The sequence below is a fragment of the Adiantum capillus-veneris genome, chromosome 26 (assembly GCF_014529385.1).
Source record: "Adiantum capillus-veneris isolate H3 chromosome 26, ASM1452938v2, whole genome shotgun sequence".
Taxonomy (NCBI): Eukaryota; Viridiplantae; Streptophyta; class Polypodiopsida; order Polypodiales; family Pteridaceae; genus Adiantum; species Adiantum capillus-veneris.
In genome coordinates, this window is record NC_140956.1 from 7,505,760 (window position 1) to 7,526,671 (window position 20,912).

At 39.7% G+C, this 20,912-nt stretch overlaps 1 protein-coding gene across 2 annotated transcripts; it reads left to right on the top strand.

The window, feature by feature from the left end:
- The first annotated feature begins 7,567 nt into the window (after nt 1-7,567).
- Nucleotides 7,568-20,376, top strand: LOC147422947 (gibberellic acid methyltransferase 1-like). 2 transcript variants are annotated; one of them, XR_015186531.1, is made up of 4 exons: nt 7,568-8,335; nt 18,154-18,429; nt 18,507-18,752; nt 19,228-19,366. XR_015186531.1 is itself a non-coding variant. In XM_086501024.1 (3 exons), the coding sequence occupies exons 1-3, from the start codon at nt 7,682-7,684 to the stop codon at nt 19,555-19,557; spliced, it is 1,260 nt and encodes a 419-aa protein (XP_086357150.1). In that variant the 5' UTR covers nt 7,569-7,681; the 3' UTR covers nt 19,558-20,376. The 2 variants fall into 2 exon arrangements, 1 of the variants encoding a protein (XP_086357150.1); XM_086501024.1 differs by lacking the exon at nt 18,507-18,752 and having other exon boundaries at nt 7,569-8,335; nt 19,228-20,376.
- The last annotated feature ends 536 nt before the right edge of the window (nt 20,377-20,912 follow it).

Consider the following 20,912-nt stretch of genomic DNA (forward strand, 5'->3'; position numbering starts at 1 on the left):
AGGCTTGTGAGTGTGTGTGTGTGTGTGTGTGTGTGTGTGTGTGTGTGTGTGTGTGTGTTTCTCTCTCATCCCCTACTTTCAACGCTTGCCCCCTCCTTTGTACGATTCATGAAAACTTTTGGTACACACACAAAGGAGGCTTGTGTGTGTGTGTGTGTGTGTGTGTGTGTGTGTGTGTGTGTGTGTTTCTCTCTCATCCCCTACTTTCAAGGCTTGCCCCCTCCTTTGTAGGATTCATGAAAACTTTGGTACACACACAAAGCATCCAATTTTTAATAAGCTTTGACCGTTGAACACAACCTTTGAATTTTGGAACCTTAGCATTTTGGAAGTCTTAATGGGCTGAACCTTAGGGTCTTTAAAGCCCATTGTTGCACACGGCTCTTTTGTATATGGCCCCCCTTTGGATCCCTATTTTCCCTCCTTTGTATCCCTACTGTGGCCGGTCTGCCAGCTTGACCAATATTTTAGCTTTTTCTCCCTTGGCACTTCCCCATATTAAATGATCAATTTAACATGAGAATCATTTAGGAGAATTAGATATTAGTTATTATGACATTACCTCTATCTTGAAATCATATTAGTTATTATTTATGACATTACCTTTATCTTGAAATCATATTAGTTTAACATGAGAATCATTTAGGAGAATTAGATATTAGTTATTATGACATTACCTCTATCTTGAAATCATAGTCGTCCTCGACTATGGGGTAGAGAAGATAAACTCTATTCATTAGTCCTTTTTCTAGCGGGTAGAGGATCCCTAACAATCCAAAGATAAAATCCATGGATATGCTCTCCCATGGTGAATTAGGGATTGGCAAAGGTTGAAGCAATCTAGGTTGCTTCCCTCTATCAAACTTTGTCTTATGGCATACCACACATTTAGAAACATACTCTTGTATGTTTGCTTTCATGGTAGGCCAATAGAAATATGTTTCAATCCCTTTTAGGGTAGACTGAATCCCTCTATGCCCTGCATAAGGAGGAGCATGAGATTCATACATTACTTTCTCATGTAGTGAGTTAGTAATGCATAGTCTATTGCCATAGAGGAGATAACCATCTTGTAAAGTAAATGGTTCCTATTTCTTCCCTAGTACAAGGGTTGAAATCACATCTCTAAAATTGGGAACAATAGCATACTCATCTATCATAGAAGATGGATCATTGTGAGTTGCTATGGAAACCGCATTTACTCGATCGTCTACTCCAACTACTTGATTATGCTTGCCAGCAATGTGAGCAATACGAAAATGAAATTGCGAAAGGAAATTTGTCCACCTCATTTGTTTGTCGGGGAGAGCTTGGTCTACGTCATGAAGTACTTAAGGCTTTGGTGATCCGTCCTCAAAATGAAAGGAGTCTCCAATAAATTATAGTGCTTCCATGAGTCTAAGGCATGTAGAACTTCGAGGAGTTCCTTTTCATATATACCTAGAGATTGCTCAACAGGGTCGAGCCTTTGACTTTCATAGGCTATGGCATGTCCTTCTTGGAGCAAAACGGCTCCAAGGCAATCACCACAAGCGTCACATTGGACCTCAAATGGCTTTGAGAGATCCGGCAGTGCAAGCACAGGTTGAGAGATAAGCTTTTCAAAAGCATTGTTCTCCTTGGCAGAAAATGTATACCTAATGTTTTTCTTTGTTAGGTCATGTAATGGTCTTGCAATTTGTGAGAACTTTTCTATGAAGCGTCTATAGTATGCACACATACCTATAAAACTTCTTAGTTCATGAAGATTCCTTGGTGTAGGCCATCCTTTTATTGCCTCTAACTTTGATGGATCCATTTGGATGCCATCTTGAGAGATAATGTGACCTAAATACTGAATCTCATGCAAGAAAAATTCACTTTTCTTTCGATTAACATAAAGTTTATTCTCTCTTAGAACTTGAAATATTACGTGGAGGTATTGCTTGTGTTCATCTAGTGAATTAGAGTAGATGATAATATCATCAAAGAACACTCTAGTAAAGGTTCGGTGAGGCCTGAATAGCTTCTCCATCAAGCGGTTGAATGTGGTTGGTGCATTGGTCAAGCCAAAAGGCATGACAATATATTCATAAAAACCAAACGTAGTGCGAAATGCGGTCTTTACAATGTCTTGATCAACTATCCTTATTCGATGATAGCCACTTTTTAGGTCGATCCTACTGAAGTAGGTGGACCCTTGAAGCTTATCAAATAGGTCTTCTACCCGTGGAATGGGAAACCTAATCTTGATAGTAATCGTATTTAGTGCTCTATAGTCGACACACATAAGATATTTCTTTTGCACTAATAGCACAAGTGAGCAAAATGGAGATGAGCTAGGCCTAACCATGCCCTTCTCAACTGATTCATGCACTTGCCACATAAAATCTCCTCTTGTTGAGCTTGAGAAACTCTATAAGGAGGTTTATTAGGCGGTGAACTTCCTTGAAGAAGTTCAATTGCATGGTCAGCATTGCCTCATTTAGGAGGTAGTTCACAAGGGATGTCGTCAATAAAGACATCTTGAAACCCCTTGAGTAAATTGGATAACTCTAATTCCTTGTGATTGTTTATATTTTCTTTTGCTAAAGCATTAGGTTCATTTTGAGAATCTTTAACAAAAATCATGTATACGGAAATAGAGCTCTTTATTGACTTATTCAAAGCTTGCGTATGTACAATGGGTATGGTGTTACCCATCTCTTTGGCATCTATGTACATATCTTTTCGCCTGAACCTAAAGTAGATTCTCCTTTCATGGAATTTAACATTGCCAGCCATGAGATCAAACCATGGTGCCCCTAGGATTACATCCTCATGCTTGAGAGGAGAGATAAAGAAGTCCTCTTTGTCCACATAGCTTTGGACATGGAGCCTCAATTTCCCGATTAAGGGAGTGACTGAAGCTTCTTGCCCCTTGAAAGCACCATCTATGGGTAGGACGTCTCCCATCTCGTAGGCTTGGATGCCTAGCCTAGTGGCCAACTCTATGGATATGAAATTGTGAGTAGAACCAGGGTCAAAGAGAATAAAAGCATCATGTTCTCTTACGTTTCCCCAAGCATGGCATAGAGGAGATCCTTTGTGGTGAGCTTCCTTTTCTTGGATTTCAACCAAGGTAGCTCTAGGAGGATCATGGCGGGTGTTCTTTTGGGGACAAGTGCGATACGCATGTCCTTGCTCGTCGCACATGAAACAATGGTTATCCTTGCGATAACGCTCAAGCTCATCAGGAGAGAATTTTTTTTTTCCTTTGTAAACTCCCTTCTCCTTAGCTTTGTTGGGATTTCCCTTAGGGGACTTTTGGACATTGTCCTTCCCCTTATTCTCATTGGAACCCTTGTTTTCCGTGGGCTTAGAATTTCTTTTAGGCCTTGTTTGGAAATTGATTCGAGAAGCCACCATAGGATGGCGTATAGCCGCGGATATGGTGAGTGGCCTTTGGGAGTTGACATACTCCACCATTTCTTTAGATAAGACCGCACAAAATTGTTATTTTTGCTCTCCAAAATCCATCTTTTTGAAAACAGTGGCTTTCATATGTAAATCCCAAAACTTGTCTACATATTTGTGAATGGATTCTTAGGGAGAGAGCCTCAAGCTTCACCATTCCGTGAGTAATTTGTCTTTGGCATCGGTGGCCAAACACTGCTTCATAATGGAAGCTCTTAAAGCTTTCCATGTTCGTGGAGCTTCACTATTGGCCCATAGGCTAGACCACCATTGCCTGGCGGACTTTTGAAAGTGCATAGCTACATGGCGTAGCTTAGATGACTCCGTGAAGCCCTCATCTCCAAACGCCGCATCGAATTGTTGGATAAAAGCCAAGACTTTGTCCGTAGCACCAAAGGTGCCATCGTAGGTAAGGAAAGAGATGCTCTTTCCTCCCTCTTTGAACTTCTTAAGCTTGGACGACCTCTTCCACGTGGCATAGGATTTCCTATGGCCTCTTCTTTTTTATGGTTCAAAAGTTGCACCATCGCTTTCTTCAGAGGATGAAGATGGAGAAGAGGGTGACCTCTTTCTCACCTTTTTCTTGCCTTGATCTTCTTTGTCTACACCATCACTTTCATAAGAGGAAGAGGATGAAGAAGAGGGTGTCCTCTTTCTCGCCTTTTCCTTCTCTTGCTTTTTGTCATCCCTCTTTGAATTATGGTTTGGAGAAGTCTGTGATGGTATTCTCCGTTTAGGAGGTGATGGAGAGTGTTTAGCCCGTCGTCTTCTTGGAACCATCTCTACCGAGGTGGCAGGAGACTCACTTCTTTCTCGTTCCTTCGGTGGGGGCTCTTGAGTTCTCCTGTGAGAAGGAGATGCGTCATCAAGAAGCAAATTTTTGAGCCCTTCTCATGGCTCCTCTTCTTCTTCCTGAATCGGAGAGAGGCCTCTTTTGGAAGTCTCGCAAGGAGGCTTCCTAGGTACTCTCTCGTCATGGTGGGGAGTTTGGAGAATCCCATGAGCACGAATCTGCCATTGCACTTCACTTTGGAGGGATGGATTGCCCATGGCTTGTTGAAGCCTGGAAACAAGGTAGTTAACAAGCTTAGGGGCATCATTAGTAGCCTTCTCATTAGCAAAATCAAAGCTATCAACATAAATTTCACTCTCTTTACTATTGTCAACCATTCTAACAACTTTTAGGTGTAAACTCTTTTAGGTGTACTTTGGCACTTCAAGCCCTAGTTGCTACTCCTCTTTACCCGAAAAGCACTCAAGCTATTGTACCCGTGGCTCGAATACATTAATTGCAAGGAATAAAAGAGAGGGTCGTTCAACACCAAAAAGCACAGGCTCCTGTCAAGCTTCTAATAGCTCAATAGGGGTTTAAGCCATAGGCAAGCCCCGTAGGACTCCACTATTAAGACCATAGCTCTCGACGGTGATGCCCCGTTATCTGCACAAAGCCAGGCAAGCTGCAAGGCTGAAAAATCCCTATTCTACTTACTCATTTGCAATTAATAATAACAACCATTTATAGCTAGCTTGAGGACATCCCTTGTTGAGCAAGAAAAGAGAAACCTTGTGCTCTGATACCAATGTAACATTTAATGTGCTAGTAACTTGTGTGTAGCGAAAATTAGCATGAACATAGTGAGCATTTTATTAGAATAGATTCCTACTGAGCATAACAAGAGTGCTTGGGTAGGGAGAGCGACAAAAAGCATAACACCTAGTTAGATAGGCATGAACAATACTTCAAAAGATAGAAATTAAGCTATTGACAATAGTTGAGGACCGGATTTACATGGAGCCGGTCCCCCCCTCCAAAAGGCTTTGTATTATAGGTTTCTCCTATCAAGAGAGACATTTTACAATACAATTCTTTGTGCTCCTTCAATACTAGCTAGTGCAATGAAGGTGGAAGGTTCAAGCACTAAGCAAAACACTTATAAAACACAACATCAATTCCCTCATGGTCTCAGACCCAAGACCTCACACACCTTCGAAGATGATGAGAGCTAGTGGGGGATGAGAGTAGATTGAGAGGAAGAAGGAGTAGTCTTACGAGAAAGATGTACATCTCCTCACATAATCACTCATATTAGCATAGCATAGCTTAGTAATTAGTATGGTAGAGGAGATAAGCATGCATTGAAACTTGGCTCTTGGTTGGATTTGCATCACAAAGCCAAAAGTTGTTGGTGTAGGCCTCCCTTTTCACAAGCTTGTAGTAGGTGATAAGCTTTCCATTAAAGCTTGGGAAGGAGAGAGAGAGAGAGAGAGAGAGAGTCTTCTTGCTCCACACATGAGCTTGTGTGTGAGTATGTGAGATAATGCCTTTGAAAATTCAGTCCCCCTGTCTCTCTTGGTCGACCCCTCTTCCATTTTACTCATGCAGGCATCCCATTGGCCCATTGGCCCATGCCAATGAAATTTAAGCAGCATAAGTGATAGTCTTCTGACATGTGTCCCCCTTTCCCCTTTTGTGAGAGCTTTAGGTAATTAATTAATGCAACTAAACTCTCATTGGACCCCTTTGTCTCTTGGCCATAGGAATCAGGCAAGCGATTAGGCTGTTGAATGCTCATTGGACCCCTTGGGAGACTGTCCAATAGTCTTCTAGAGATTTTAATTCTTATTGGTTCTTTTAATGAGTGTTTTTAAATTAATTAAAATAGATTTACTCTAGCCTAATTCTCATTGGTCCACCTCCATGGCCATCCAATAGGATTTGAGTACACCTTGTGGGCATCTGGGCTAGGGAGCTGACATGTGTCCCTCATTCCCTTTGTGTAAAAGAGACTTGTCTCTCTCTCTCTCTCTCTCTCTCTCTCTCTCTCTCTCTCTCTCTCATCCCCTACTTGCAAGGCTCGCCCCCTCCTTTGCAGGATTCATGAAAACTTTTGGTACACACACAAAGCATCCAATTTGTACTAAGCTTTGACCATTGGACACAACCTTTGAATTTTGGAACCTTAGCATTTTGGAAGTCTTAATGAGCTGAACCTTAGGGTCTTTAAAGCCCATTGTTGCACATTGCTCTTTTGCAGATGGACCCCCCTTTGGATCCCTATTTTCTCTCCTTTGGATCCCTAATGTGGCCATTCTGCCAGCTTAACCAATATTCTAGCTTTTTCTCTTCTAGCACTTCCCCATATTAAATTATCAATTTAATATGAGAAAATCATTTAGGAAAATTAGATATTAGTTATTATGACAGTTTGTAGCCCCTACAAACCCTAGATACTGCCCCTCCCTTTTAAGCTTTCAAAAATCCCGGCTTCACTCCAACTTTCATGGTGTTCTTACCAAGAAGAGGAGGATGCCCATTCTCCAATCCTCTCCTCTATGATATTGAAGGCTTGCTCTCAACTATTTGTGGAGCTTTGGGGCCATGGCCACAGTCAGCATTTTGAATCTAATCTAAATTGGAGCTAAGTCAAAAAGTCACCAGTCATAAGTCTGTAATAGAAGGTGTCAAAAGTGAAAAATTCTACCACATTGCACTTCTCCTATCGAAATTTGTTTTACAATCATCTATCTACTAGATAAATGATTGGTCGGGATACACTAAACTTGGGGTTTCTTTTCTTTTGTTGTGAGCCAATGGTCCCTGGGTCGTCGATCACAAGCGTGTCCTATGCTTAAGCTGGCCAAATAATGTTCCAATATGTCGCGCTCCAGAAAGAGTACAACGAGCATTGGTAATTTGGTTATCACATTGTGATGTGCGTCAATGTATTTTGAATCATAAAATTATTGTGCGACAGACATAAGTTGCACCGGATAGGGTCGCGCTTCTTTTTCACCCTCAGCTTCTGTTACTCCATTGCAAGCTCTCAGTCCAAGTGCACCATATATACCTTGCAATCCAAGCCCCTCAAGTTAGATGTGCTGAATATGGCACCTTTAACCTAAAGGTGCTAGCAGCCTAGCACTACTTATTAAAAGTGTTACCTTTGGGAATGAATAATGCCCCTTGTCCTTTTATACCCTCCAGGCTGTTGATTTTGTAGTAGTGACATGCTTCTGCTGAACTGAAAAGACAACGTGACAAAGTGGATGTCCTCGTGATTTGCCAAATCTCGATTGGAGTCCTCCGGAGAGCTAGTCTTATTTTGGGATACTTCACACGGCACATGAAGCATTGATGCAAGAGAGTTCTAATGCAAACTCTAAAGAGCACCACCAATAAAAGTCAAACAGGAAGGATCAATGAAAGAGAGCTAGGAAGGGCAAACTGTTCTGAGCGAAGAATAGTATGGCTGGCAATGACAGTGGTAGACCAACGGGAGGCCCTGCGGTACTGGCCAAGGCCATGGAGGGCAGCGCAAGTCAAGACAGCTATGCGCAGAACTCTGCATTGCAGAACAATAATTTCCATGCCATAGCCAAGCCACGCCTGGAGAAAGCCATATCGCATCTCATGAATACTTACACTAACTATAGCAGGGCTACTGCTGATGCGTCGACCTGCACCGGAGAGCGTGGTCGACACGGGCACCTGACCGTGGCTGACCTAGGCTGTTCCTATGGCCGTAATACTCTTGACTGCGCTCTCTTTATCCTTCAATCTCTGCGCGACCACTACGTCACAGCTACTAGTACTGCCCAATTACATGGAGAACGAGAGGGGCGTTGTTATGCTGCAGCAGCAGAAGAAGAAGAAGAAGAAAAGCGGATGGAGGTTCAGTATTTTTTTTCCGACCTGCCGTCGAACGATTTCAATGCGCTCTTCCACGCCCTCGACGTCCTGCAATGTCGTCCTCGTGACCTACTTCCCAACGGCAGCGGCGGCGGTGGCGGTCCCAAAATGTACGCCGCTGGTGTGCCTGGCTCCTTTTACGGCCGTCTGTTTCCGTCTGCCTCTCTCGACTTTGTTGTCTGCTCCTATTCTTTGCATTGGCTCTCCCAGGTATTCTCCTCTTTTCACCCACTGCATTTCCATTTATTTCTTCTTTTTCTACGGCTCGCAAATTTCCGAAGTCTGCTCGGATTCCATTTTAAGCAACCTAGCTTTAAAGTTGCCCATTAAAATCGAAAACTTTGGGATTCAGCGCTATCACGCTTGAGTAGCTGAGCTAAGCCATGTGGGTGAATACCTTGGTGGTGGAAGGATGCACGACTTGCTTTTATAAAAGATCCCCCCCCCCCCCCTCCCTTTCCTTTGTGCATCTGCCTAGCTACTCTGGAGGACTCCGCCGCCCTGCTCAGCTGGTAGGCAATGTTTGCCCCCATGCCTTTGTCGCCTGGCTGCATTCCCCCATTTTCGCGCAGGCTTCTCCTGCTCGTTTGGTATCTACTCGAGATTTTGTTATTTTAAAGGAATTTTCCCAGTTGTTGGGTACCCCCTACTTCTTTGCAACCAATGGTAAGTTATCACTGAATCATGTGTAGATGTAACTATATTCACCTTGCAAACAAATAGGGTAACCAAAGTTGACTAAAACCATGGGCAAAGCTAAATATAGAGAGTTGAAAAAGACTATGAAAGAAGTTTGGACAACTAAAATAGAATCCAATGAGAGTACACCCAGTGATGCCATAAGCATACTATCCTAGTTCAAGGAGCTACGTCTTTATGAATGCTTTTTGCAAGCCATGTGGACGTATAATCTCGTATAAGAACCATATTGGGAATCATTTGTAGCTAGATTGTACACAAACTTCCCAGATTTTCAAAAAATATGCTAAGCGAGAGCTTCTCTCTAAATGCATTTACAGGTGGATGGGTGCCAAAAGTATTCAGATTACATGAGTAGCAAAATACGATATTGCACTAAACAAAGAATACTATACTGGCATGGTCAATCTTGTTGGAGTGGCATGCTTTTGAAAAAACAATACCATCTTGTAGGGCTTCATCTCTAGCCAAGGAAGGAGCCAACATTTTTGACAAAGCTACAACTTGTTGTAGGGCTTCTCTCGATATGCGATGTCTTGGAATACACATGTAGGAAAACACCGAGTGAGGAAATGCCCTCCTCCTTTGGCTAGCAAAAGAGGAGATCTTGCTAGCAAGAGAGGGGAAAGATCTCAGCTGTTTTCATTTGATGAAACGTGGGAGCGTCTCTGAGGCATATCCCCATATGCATCTCACTTTTTCTTAATGCGCTCAATGCATATAGCCACTCAGCTCTAGTGCCTGAGAGCTAAATGTATTTTGATAACATGAGGAAAAGCATAGCATTCCATGGAACAAAGAACACTACATTTGCATTGTTGCTCTTTGGACATGCAAGGCTTGTTGATAAACCTAGAATTTCCTACTTGACTGCTCAACATATATATATATACCAACTGTGCTATACTTCTTTAAGAAAAAAACATTTATTCATGCTCCCATTCCACAATGTGGTCTCTTGGACTCTATTGATTGTAGGATATGCCAAAACGGGCATAGCTAGGCCTTTGCTATTTTTGTAAATGTGGAGTGAGTGATACTCGCGCGGAGGATGAGGGCCAAATTCGAATATAGCAACATGAGAAAAAAGAAGATCATTGTAGCCCCATTGCAGTACTTGAAAAGTAAAGCAAGAGCAAGGTTGATCTTGTTGGTTATGCAAGTTTTTCACATGCTTGTGTGCAATGCCATCTCTTGGATTGCTTTGATTGAACGATATACCCAATAGCCCGTAGAGCGACAAAGCTATTAATCTTAGTGGTTGTGGAGTGAGAAAATCTCTCCAAATACATTCTTTCAAAATGTATTATAGGCAAGACATGTCTTGAAAACATTTTCAATGCACTAGCTCTATGCAATGCACTCTCTTAAATTCCATTGATTGCAAGAAATGCTCTAGTGTAAAGCAAAGAAGCTCTATTGGAATGCACTTATAGGAGGTTACACTTGACCAATAAAGTTGTGGACTATCTCACTACCCGATCCAACGTGAAGGCATCTTCTCCAATGCAATCACTTTATTAATGTCCTCAAGGCATGTAGTTGCTTGCATTGGTAGATGAGGGCCAAGTGTATCTTAAGAGATAACATGAAGACAATTTTCTCGAAGGATGGATCTTGTAGGTATGTAGGTGTTTCATGTGTGCTCCACGAGAGGGTATATTATAGTTCATATCAATTCAGATTTACATTTACAAGGTGGGGCATTTTAATTCAATTTTAAAAAATAATCAGAGGTTTGTGAAGGAAGAGGGATAGTTTTATTCCAATCCACAAAATGTGTAAAGAGAGTTTTCCATTACCCTCTAGTCGCGCATGATTATGGGGATTTTATAAGGTGTAGTCCCCCAAGACCATTGCACAATTGAAGAGTACAATGTATGCATAGTTGATCTCTTTGGTCGTGTAGGTTTTTGACACCCTTCTCCTATAAAAATATAGGAGAATGCATTGCTTTGATTCCAAGATATAACCAAGAGGGGAAGAGCAAGGAACCTCTTGGCTATCTTCAACAAATGCAGAGTGAGGGTATATCATAAGGTGCGATCTCTTGTAATGAATTCACAAGAGGATATTCCACAAAAGGTTCTTTGATATCCTTCCTCTCCATGATGCAGTCTCTTGAACTCTGCCAATTGCAAGATACGCCCAATGGGTAAAGCAAGGAACCTCTAGGCTGTTTCAAAATATGGAGTGAGAACTTCTATATATATATGTGGTCTCTTGGAATGAACTTTTAGGGGTTATGCATAACCAATGGAAGCACCATACCATTTTGAATGAATGCAGTATAAGGGCATCTCCTCGAGAGTGACAACTTTTCTTCATGTGTTACATGGCTGCTTGAGGGCTCCACCTTCCAAGAATCACCTATAGCGTGTGTAATCAAGAAGTATTTCAAAATCTCCACACACACACACACACATACACTTCACCGTGAATTAAATAACCCCTTTTCCTTCATAAATATATAGTAACTTGTCTTGTAAAATGTAATTGTGCACTCTTTGAAACTAAAATAACTCCTTTTGATGTACTTACATGCTACACTTACACATTTTAAGGTGGAACTCCTCGCCGTGGTTGATCTTTGTGGGAGTGCAAGGCGTTTCATCTATGAAACATGAGTGAACATGCATTGAATGCATGCACTAAATCCTCTGTATTGGGACTAGAAACATGCACTTGCTTTGCTCTCAAGACTTGCTTAAAAAGTGATACATGAGCATGAGGATCTCGTGATCCACCATAATTTTTTGTCCACGCATTTTTCTACTTGAGATGGTCTTCGGTGTCATGGTTCAGTCACGTATCTTATCATTTATGGGTCTCTCTCAAAGACATCTCTCCCTATTTTGTCTTTATTTTGAAGAAAATCTTGGTAAAATTCTCTCTGGCATACAATGTTGCATTGTTTTTGGAATTCTATTTCCAAATAGTGGTCCTCATTACAATAGTGTAACCACCTTGTTTGGCTTATGGGGTGAGGAAGTATGCTCCCTTGAATAGCAATCCTTGATGTTGGAGATCCCATTGATCCTATAGGTTTAGTCTCCAAAATATCTATATGTCCTCAAAACTTGTTGAATCCCATTCTATTCATAATTTGTGTCTCAAATCCTTGTAGATTGATCTCAAATATCCCTAATGCACTCATACTCAATTGTATGTAGTGCATAGAGATTGGAGTACCCATATAGGTATACCTTTTCAACTCAGTTGGATCAACATGTTTGTACCCTCGTCCATACTTATCTACCAACAGAACTTGCACTCCTTGAGCATTTGTATACGTGAACATATAGAGGTTTTTGTGGTGTTTCAAATCTCTTACATTGGGCTCTACACATTTATAGAAGTTATGTTGATCCCTATATATGAACCTATACAAGCCCATATAAGTGTAATCCATTGAGACTCCGATGGCTTTGTTGGGCTTGACAAATTTCACATTGGGTTTGTTAACTAGATTGTGTTTCTCCTCTAGGTCTTCATTATTTTTTTTCTCACTTGCCTCTAGATACATGCGTTCGGGTTTATGAATGGTATGGCTCCCAACGAGCCGGATAACCACTCATAAAAGATCTGTGAGCCAAATCTTGAGACATGATGTGTATGATTGGTATGTCTCTTTGTTTTCTCTCAAACCCAATTTCAAAGGTGTTGCAAGATTTCTAGCAGTTTATATATGTAGCATATCTCTGAGTTGAGTCAAAAACACTAGTGGTGGATGATTTGGCATGGTTGAGGCTCAATCAATATTATTAAGATAGTCTTTGATTAGCTTACCTTGGCTTAGCATAAACAATCAATTTTTGTTCCTTGACAAGTCTCTTAAAACTCAGGTATTGTTGAACTTTAAGACAAGACACCTATTTTAGACATCCTAAAAGTTTGGAAATGGGAACCGTATATAACAATGACTTTGAAACCTAGAAAAAGTTGACTCAATTTAGAGTTTTGTAACAAAATTTATAGGAGTTTTGGTGAACTGCAAATGAAATAGTACTCCAAAGATTTTTAAGACCAACGGACATGAACTTGTTTGGCTTGTAAGTTGGTCTGTAGAGAGTTTTTTTTGGCCCAAACTTGAAATGTAGGATTTACTCAAGTATGTCTATAGGCTTATGGTCAAATACCACCATTATGTAGAGGTACATGGATCACGATCCATGTCAGGTCTGAAGAATCTGACTACACAGACTTGTTCGCAAGAACGAGTTATATCCCCCTTGGACAATGTTTGTTTAATTTGGATCTCTTTTCCTTGTCTGAAATGCCAGTATTGTGTATCAAACTGTCTACTTCCAAGTCAACTTGGATGACACTATTCTACTTGTCCAAATTCAATTCTAAAAGCTCATATGGACTCCTCATGACTAGGCCTACCTGTGGTATCAACCTTGTGTGAGTTGGCTGAAATTATTGAACCGCAATCCAACTTTGGTGAGCTTTTAAGGTCAAATTTTACGCCACTACCCATTGTGTGTAGATACTAATGGACTCAATTGTGTTTTGATTCCTTCAGTTTTCCAGGATACATAAATTGCAATTCATGTTATATAGCATTTGGACTCTAGACACTATGGTATTAGTTCATTTGTATATTTTTGGTACTTTTTCGTTTATTTTTTCAACCTTTTCTTATGACCAAAATCCCTAGGTGATTTCTCTCTACTGGCTCTATATAGTGGTTATCTTTCTGGCCAAAAATCACTCTAAGGTACATGAATCATGATTCATGCCTTGTTTCATCACATTGTAGGTTTCCTTTAAGCTAACATGTTTATACTCGCTTGCTTTTGAGTTAGAAGTGACTTAGGACACATTGATTCCCAAGGTTGTCCCCACATGGAGCTACCTTTGATACATCAAGGTTCTATAGACCTATATAATATGGTGAGGACAAAGGTTGCACATGATATTCATGATGTTCCATCACCTCGTGTAGCTTTCGGAGAGTGTATCCCTCTACCATAATACAAGGCATTTTATAGAAAATCTTATAGATGGGTACTTCGATTACGAGATTGACTCTTTGGGTTAAAGGGCCAATTTGCCCTAGTTAGATACCTCAGGTTTGGCCACCCACCTCTTAATCTCACTAGATCCCTTCAATCTTATCACAATGCAATATGCAATAAGGGGTTTTCAATGTAACTTCATGATGTAGGAGCTCCACCAACACATGATGCCTATTTTCTCTCTTCCTCTCACTCTTTGTGCATGTTTCAATTGGTATCAAAGCTGAAAACTTAGTTTGGGCACATGGGGAGCTTGTAAACTTGAGCTTGTGCTCATCGAAGAAATTTTAGACCTTCAAAGCTTGAGATGGCAAAGCTCGTGTGAAACTTCTTTCGTTTTTGGTTTAGATAGAGAGATAGTAATATATGTCTTTGTTGGCTTTGTGGGGGATTCCAAGGTAAATCTGTAGTAATTTTAAAAGGTTGGAAGTTCTCATAAATAAGGCAACGTTGGCATAAGCTAGGAAAGCCAACAAAAGAAGGTCTTTTTTGAAAAAGCAGGCAGCACTCAAAGGTGAAGTTAACCAAAAGAACTGGTTCTTCAACACTCGTAGATAAGGTAGCACTAGTTTTTTCAAAACACGACAAGTCAACTTGCAGTAGGAAATTAAATATTGGGGAGAAATAGCATTGGGAAATACAAAAGAAACTAAAAATATTGGGGGGAAAACAATGCATGCACTAAAACAATAGGTAGGGCCGGCAAAAAGACAAAGGCAAGCCAAGCCGGTTACAAGTAAGAGCTTGTGCATTCACAATGCTAAATGCAAGTGATAGCCAAGATTTGAAATTGAGGGCATCAATTTGATGTTCTTATAAATATGTATGCCTTCGGTTGTTACATGACTCATTGATGCCAGCTCTTTTGATCCGACACATACAACCTTATGCACATTGAAATCAAAATTGCACATTGGATGTAAATCTAGGTCTCTTTATGTGAGTTGATACTCTCATGATGATGTATAGCTATGGTTGGCTCGTGTTTGCTTAACCAAGAGAGTTTTTTCACTTGTGCAAGTGCGATCTTTATGGCCAATTATGGATGTGAGAGCTTTATGCTCAGTTTGATGCCATGATAGCTTATGCATCTTCCAAGTCTTGATCATTGTTTTCATTGTTTTCATCTTTGTGTCTTGACCATTGTTTTTTACACCACTTGATGTGCCAAGTCTAGTGATTTTCTTGTTATGGCTCAAAGTTTTGATGTATGAATTATGGTCTTTTGATGCACTAAGAAATCTATGCAAAGCTAGATTTGGTGCATTATGGTCATGCAAGCTCTTGTGCAACCAATCTATAAGAGATTTTTATGCTTTCTTGAGGCATGGTATGCTAGTTATGTGGAATTTATGCATTGTATAAATCATTTTTCTCTCTTGCCTATGCATGACCAGATTTTTGCTTATGGAAACCTAGTCAGTTTATGGAAATCTTGATGCACTTCTCTTGCACTTTATGCTTTCTTGATGTCTCTCATACATACTAACCAATTTATGACATATTTCTTTGTGTTTTGGGAATTCTTTGGTCTCATAGTTATTGATGCCTCCCATGCATGATTGAGGCAAGCTTAGCTGAGGTGTGATATTGTCCATTTTTTGATATGCTTGCTTAACTTGGTGCTTGCTTACATGCATATCTACTATCTTTAGAAGACTTTGATCTTTCTCTCATGTTGTATTGATGTAATTTGGTTTTTGCAATTTGTGGTGGTTGTCTTGATTCTTGAGTATGCATAACCTCTTGTGAGTGTGGTGTGAGTGTTTTTGAAGTCGAGGACTGGGGGTTGGTTATCTTAGAATAGGTCGTTGAAGCTTCCCTTATCACATCCTTGCCATAAGATAGTTATAGATGGGACTATGTGCTTGATAAGCATTGACACAACTAATTGAGATTATGGCCATTTTGATACATTCTCTATTCATTATTTATGGCTATTATAATTTGGGATTTATGTCAAAACGTTATTGAGATTTGGCCAAAATTTGATCAAATCTTTGCCGTAGTTTTCTCTTGAGTTTATATCTTGGTTCACTTGGTTCACATATTGTCCTATATCAAAAACTTTGCCAAAATATTCATATGAGTTCACCATAATATTATGCTTGAATATGGTAGATTTTTCTGTTAGACAAAGGGCTTTACAATATATATAAGTTTAATGGTAGCAATTTGTATTTATAAACGCATAAAATGCAAGATATTATTGTCCCCAAAAAACAAAAAACTGACCATGCAAAGAGTAGTGGGCATACATCAAGTGTTAGTGAGATGCTAGAGGGAAAACTTGTTGGTCATGTAGAGACATATGCATTAAAAAGGTCAACAAGCGTTTCTAGGATATTTGAGAGGTTTGTGACGAGCCTAGATTACATAACGTTGATGTATTGTGATGAGTCCTATTGCTATGATGAGGCCGTGTTATAGAATGACAAGTTTAAAGGGAGAAAACTATAAAAGTAGAGATGAATTCTTTGAAGAAGAATCAAACTTGGGCCTTGGTACATTTTCCAAAAGGATAGAATAGTTTTGTGATTAGTTCTTTGACGTACGCCACGATTGGGACTTGTCCAATCATTGCAGTTGCAACGGGAGCTGTTAGCAAATTTATGGCAAATCCTAGTAAGAAGCATTAAGAGGTAGTGAAGGGTGTGATTACTTATTTGAATGGTACAAAAGAGTTGTGCCTTTGATTTGAATGCAGGCTTGTGTAATTGGCTACACAAATGCATATTATGCAAGAAATGTGGAGAAGAGAAGGTCCATAATAGGCATGTCTTTACATCCATCACTAGTATAACTCCCTTTTGAATGGGGAGAAACTTCCTTTTGCGAACACGTAGATCTTTTCAGAATAGAGAGACACCATACTCAGGGTCGGAAGGGCATTCGTTGTATCATCATGTTAATATACCAAGTGAGTTCAACAGCAGGATAATTTTTTTATTTTTGAAAATTTGAGAACTTTAACATAGATAAATTAATAAGAAGTGTTTTATAATACATTTTTAAAAAAAACCCAACTAATTCATTAAAAACAAAGGTCAATCTATTCATATCAACATTTTAACAGAGGGATTTCTAAGGACACTACAAACACATGTTATAAAAGGTTCTTAATAGTGAACCCCTAGAGGCACCATATGCATGCTTATATTGGGAACTCCATATGTGTATTGTACACCTAGGAGTTTATTGTGAAGATAATGGTATATGTGCTTCTTAAGCGGTGAAATTTTGTGTCTTATGGGTAGTTATGTGCATCTAGGGATTCACCAATATAAAAAATCATCAATATTACGTGCATTCAAGAGGTATTCCAATAACCCGTATATTTATATTCTATGAGGATATTAACTATCTCCTTTTTTTGAAGAAACTTATGGGTTGTTTATATGCAATGAAACCCTGTTTTGTAAATGTAGTTTTTGCTCTTTTTTCAAATAAAATACCCCTTATTTTGCAATCATGTGGACACTTACATTTTTGGAGGTAGAAAGGTGTATGTATGTGAATTGTGTGTGTGTGTGTGTGTGTGTGTTTGTGTTTGGGAGAGAGAGAGAGAGAGAGAGAGAGAGATCTCTACTACTCTACCCGGCTACCTGTTCCTACGAGAGAGGGTGTGTTGGATGTGACTTTGTTTGCATCTAGTGTGAATGTCTTCTCCTCTTCATGGGCCTATGTGTAAATCCGATAAGATAAAGAGTCATTTGATGTATCATATGTGGAAGGTGACTTAGAAAGTAGAGTGACTCTAATGATGTGTAAGGCTTTCATTCCAATGCTAGGACTGAGTGGCATTATAAAAGGCGGATTTGGAATTTGAACGCGCAACGTAGGTATGAAGCAACGTCACTCGGAGCTCACATAGCCTGCGTTGCAGGTAGCTGAAGGCATCCGCCACATATTAAAAAAAGTCTTAACCTCCTCTGTGCCACGCCCCCATAACTGCACGACAGCCGAATCGCCTCGCAGCTTCCCCCTTGCTCAAACGTTTTCTCTGCAAACTTAGACGCTTGACGACAACACTTTTAATTCAGTTTTGAACTGCATCTTGACAGATTCGGTTGTTTTTTCGATTTTGTCCAATTTGGTACCCCCTACCCTACTTGCATGCGTGAAAACTCAACTACCCTTTCTCTCTACAAAAGTGCTTGTGCTGTGCAACTTTCATGTATAATAATCAAGTTAATATTGTGGTCATGAATCCTTTTGTTTATGGACCAAGAGAAGAACCTAACGCTTCTATAGCTATACTTCTAGTCATGAATGCTTCATAGTTTTTCTCCTTGGATTGGTCAGGTCCCTCCAAGTATTCTTGATAGATCCTCTTCTTCTTGGAATGGTGGGTGTACTTGGATTCATAATGCGACATATGATGTATTGAATGCCTACTCTTCGCAAGCAAGATCGGATGTGAGGAGATTTATACAAAGTAGAGCCTATGAGTTGAAGAGAGGAGGAGTACTCTTTTTATTTTTGGCAGGATCTTCAAACAGTTCTAGCAAATGCTCACAAGCACACCACGATACCATATGGGAGATTTTTGACTTGGCATGGTTTGAACTAGTGGAGGAGGTAATCAAATTTAGCATTTAAAGGGTGTAAACCTCTTAACTTATACACACATCCATTTTTTGGTTTTGTTGCAGTAGGGTAAGAGGAAGCGGTTTAGGGACACTCAAATTCTATGGGCCAAATCTTCACAACTCAATTTGCTATGGTACTTCATGGTTTGAATGAAAAGTAGATCCAGAGATGGCTCATGTGAAACTATTCTAGGACATAATGTTCTACATCATCAAGTATTCAAATATCAAAAAAGAAACACAATGGATCTATTCCAACCTTGTCCTAGTTTTTTGGGAGTCATCCTTCTATTGGCTGCTCTACTGACGGAGGTCGGTGTAATAGTCGGTAATGTGTGCATGTGTGTGCAAAAAGCATATGATTACATTTTTCAAGACTTTTTGGAGATGCTAAAAAAATGCATAGAAATTTCTGTTTGCCAAATTTAACGAGTTTGAATGAGTTTTTTCATTTTAAGCATCAAGTAACTCCTTTTTTGTTTCTTTTTTTTATAATGCCAATTGTGCTTATGCCCCTTTTTTTTTTTGTGGTGAAAATCCCTTCCATTTTCGTTTATTTTCTTCAGGCTTTCGTTGTTCTAGAATGCCAACCTGAACCTTCACCTTGTTTTTTTTGTAATGGGAAGAACCTAATAGACACACATAATATGGCCTCCATGCATTTAAGCTACGTTATTTTAACATGAAATTATTGTTTGGGAATATAAATACGTTGTTATAGGTAATACAAATTGCATAATTTTTCATTGGAACTAAGTATGGGGTGGGTGCGTGGGTGTGCGTGCAGGGTATAATGATGGTGGAAGAAAGGGAGATGTTCAACATGCCCATATTTTTCTTGAAAGAGGATGATCTAAAAAGTGTTATCATGGAAGCTCCCGAATTTCAAATCTTGGACTTCGAAACTGTGGAAGACACCAACAAGCAAGACAGTTTGAGTGTGCAACAATGGCTTGCATTCCTTACAAGCGTCACAAAACCCACCGTGGATTCATATTTAGGACCATGCAAAGCTACACAATTATTTGAGAGAGTGAAGGCTCTCGCGTTGCGACAACCCAACTTCAATACGCGTTTTATGCATAGTTTAGTGGTTGCTTCCCTTCAACGCCTTTAAATTTAATAAAATGAGTAGGTGCTAGGTAATCTCTAGATGATTTAAACCAAAACCAAAGCTATAAAAAGGTTTTGCATGTTAATTTATGAAGAAGGGTAAGGGTGGTAAAATGTAGGATCGAGTGTTGGGCTCCTATCTTTGTTAAAGAAATTGTTTGGATAATCTAAAGTTTGTTATTTTGATTCCATGCTAAACTATGGAGGAAAGAGAAGAGTGTCCTAGCACCATCCACAAACAAGATGCAGCTACATCCACCTAGGGATTCTTGCCCTAAAAGTTGCCTATCGCTTATTTCCTTTCAATCACACTTCTAGCTAAGATCACAATCTATTCACCACCACCATCAGCAAATTATTTCCTATTGGATAACCAACGCATGGACTATGATTACCTAGAGGAGGTCTCTTTAGGCTTACCAAACTGGCCATACAACCTTGTAAATCTCTTCTTTTCCACAATGAAAGAGAGAAGTTATAATACTTACAAGATATTGGGGTAAAGGCCACTCTGCCGTACATTTACTTACAACTTATTAGTACACCCAACTAACCTATTCTTTATCTTAACTAAAGAATAAAGAGTACATTGTATTTTTGCTATAAAATCTCCACCCATTCTGTATCTCTTCATCTTCGCCTTCCTTCCATGCATGCACACACACTCCTCTGGCACATCCCATCCTTTCAACTAGTCCTAGAGCCAGAGTGAAGGCCTTTCACCATTACAACTTCACGATGGAGAATGAGATGAAGTTGTAAAAAAAGTTAAGTCTAATGAGCAACAATGATATCTTTGTGTAGAAGGTAGATTTTAGCTTAATTCGCTTGTAGCTTGCCAAAATCATTGTGGTCTACAACTTTTCAGTTGGACATTTTTTCAAATTTTGCACCAATTTTGTTGTACATTTTGCAAACTAACTACAGGTCCTCTACACACAGACCCAAATTTTGTACCTTGATTATCTCTTAGTGTAAATGGGTTTTGGGTATATCATCTACTAGGATTATGCATTTTTAATGTGGTCTACATTTTTGCAAAACAAAGGTTTTTTAAATTCTTGATGGTTTGAGAGCTATTGGGGACAAACTACATGTTGTTTTAGATATTGTAGATGCATTCTAGACAATCCATATATTCCCTGTATAGTTGAGAGCGACTCTTGACAATTCTATGCATAGCACAACAAGCTTATTCAACTTGGTTAGTTCGATGATTTGTATGCTTTTGTACAGAGCTAGAAATTACAAGTCCTTTGTTGGTAGCTCTTGGATTTGCAATAGATTTAATTCTCTATGAGACGCATTTGAGCATTGTGTTTGCTCATGCTTTATGCACTTTGTTCATAAACCATGAGC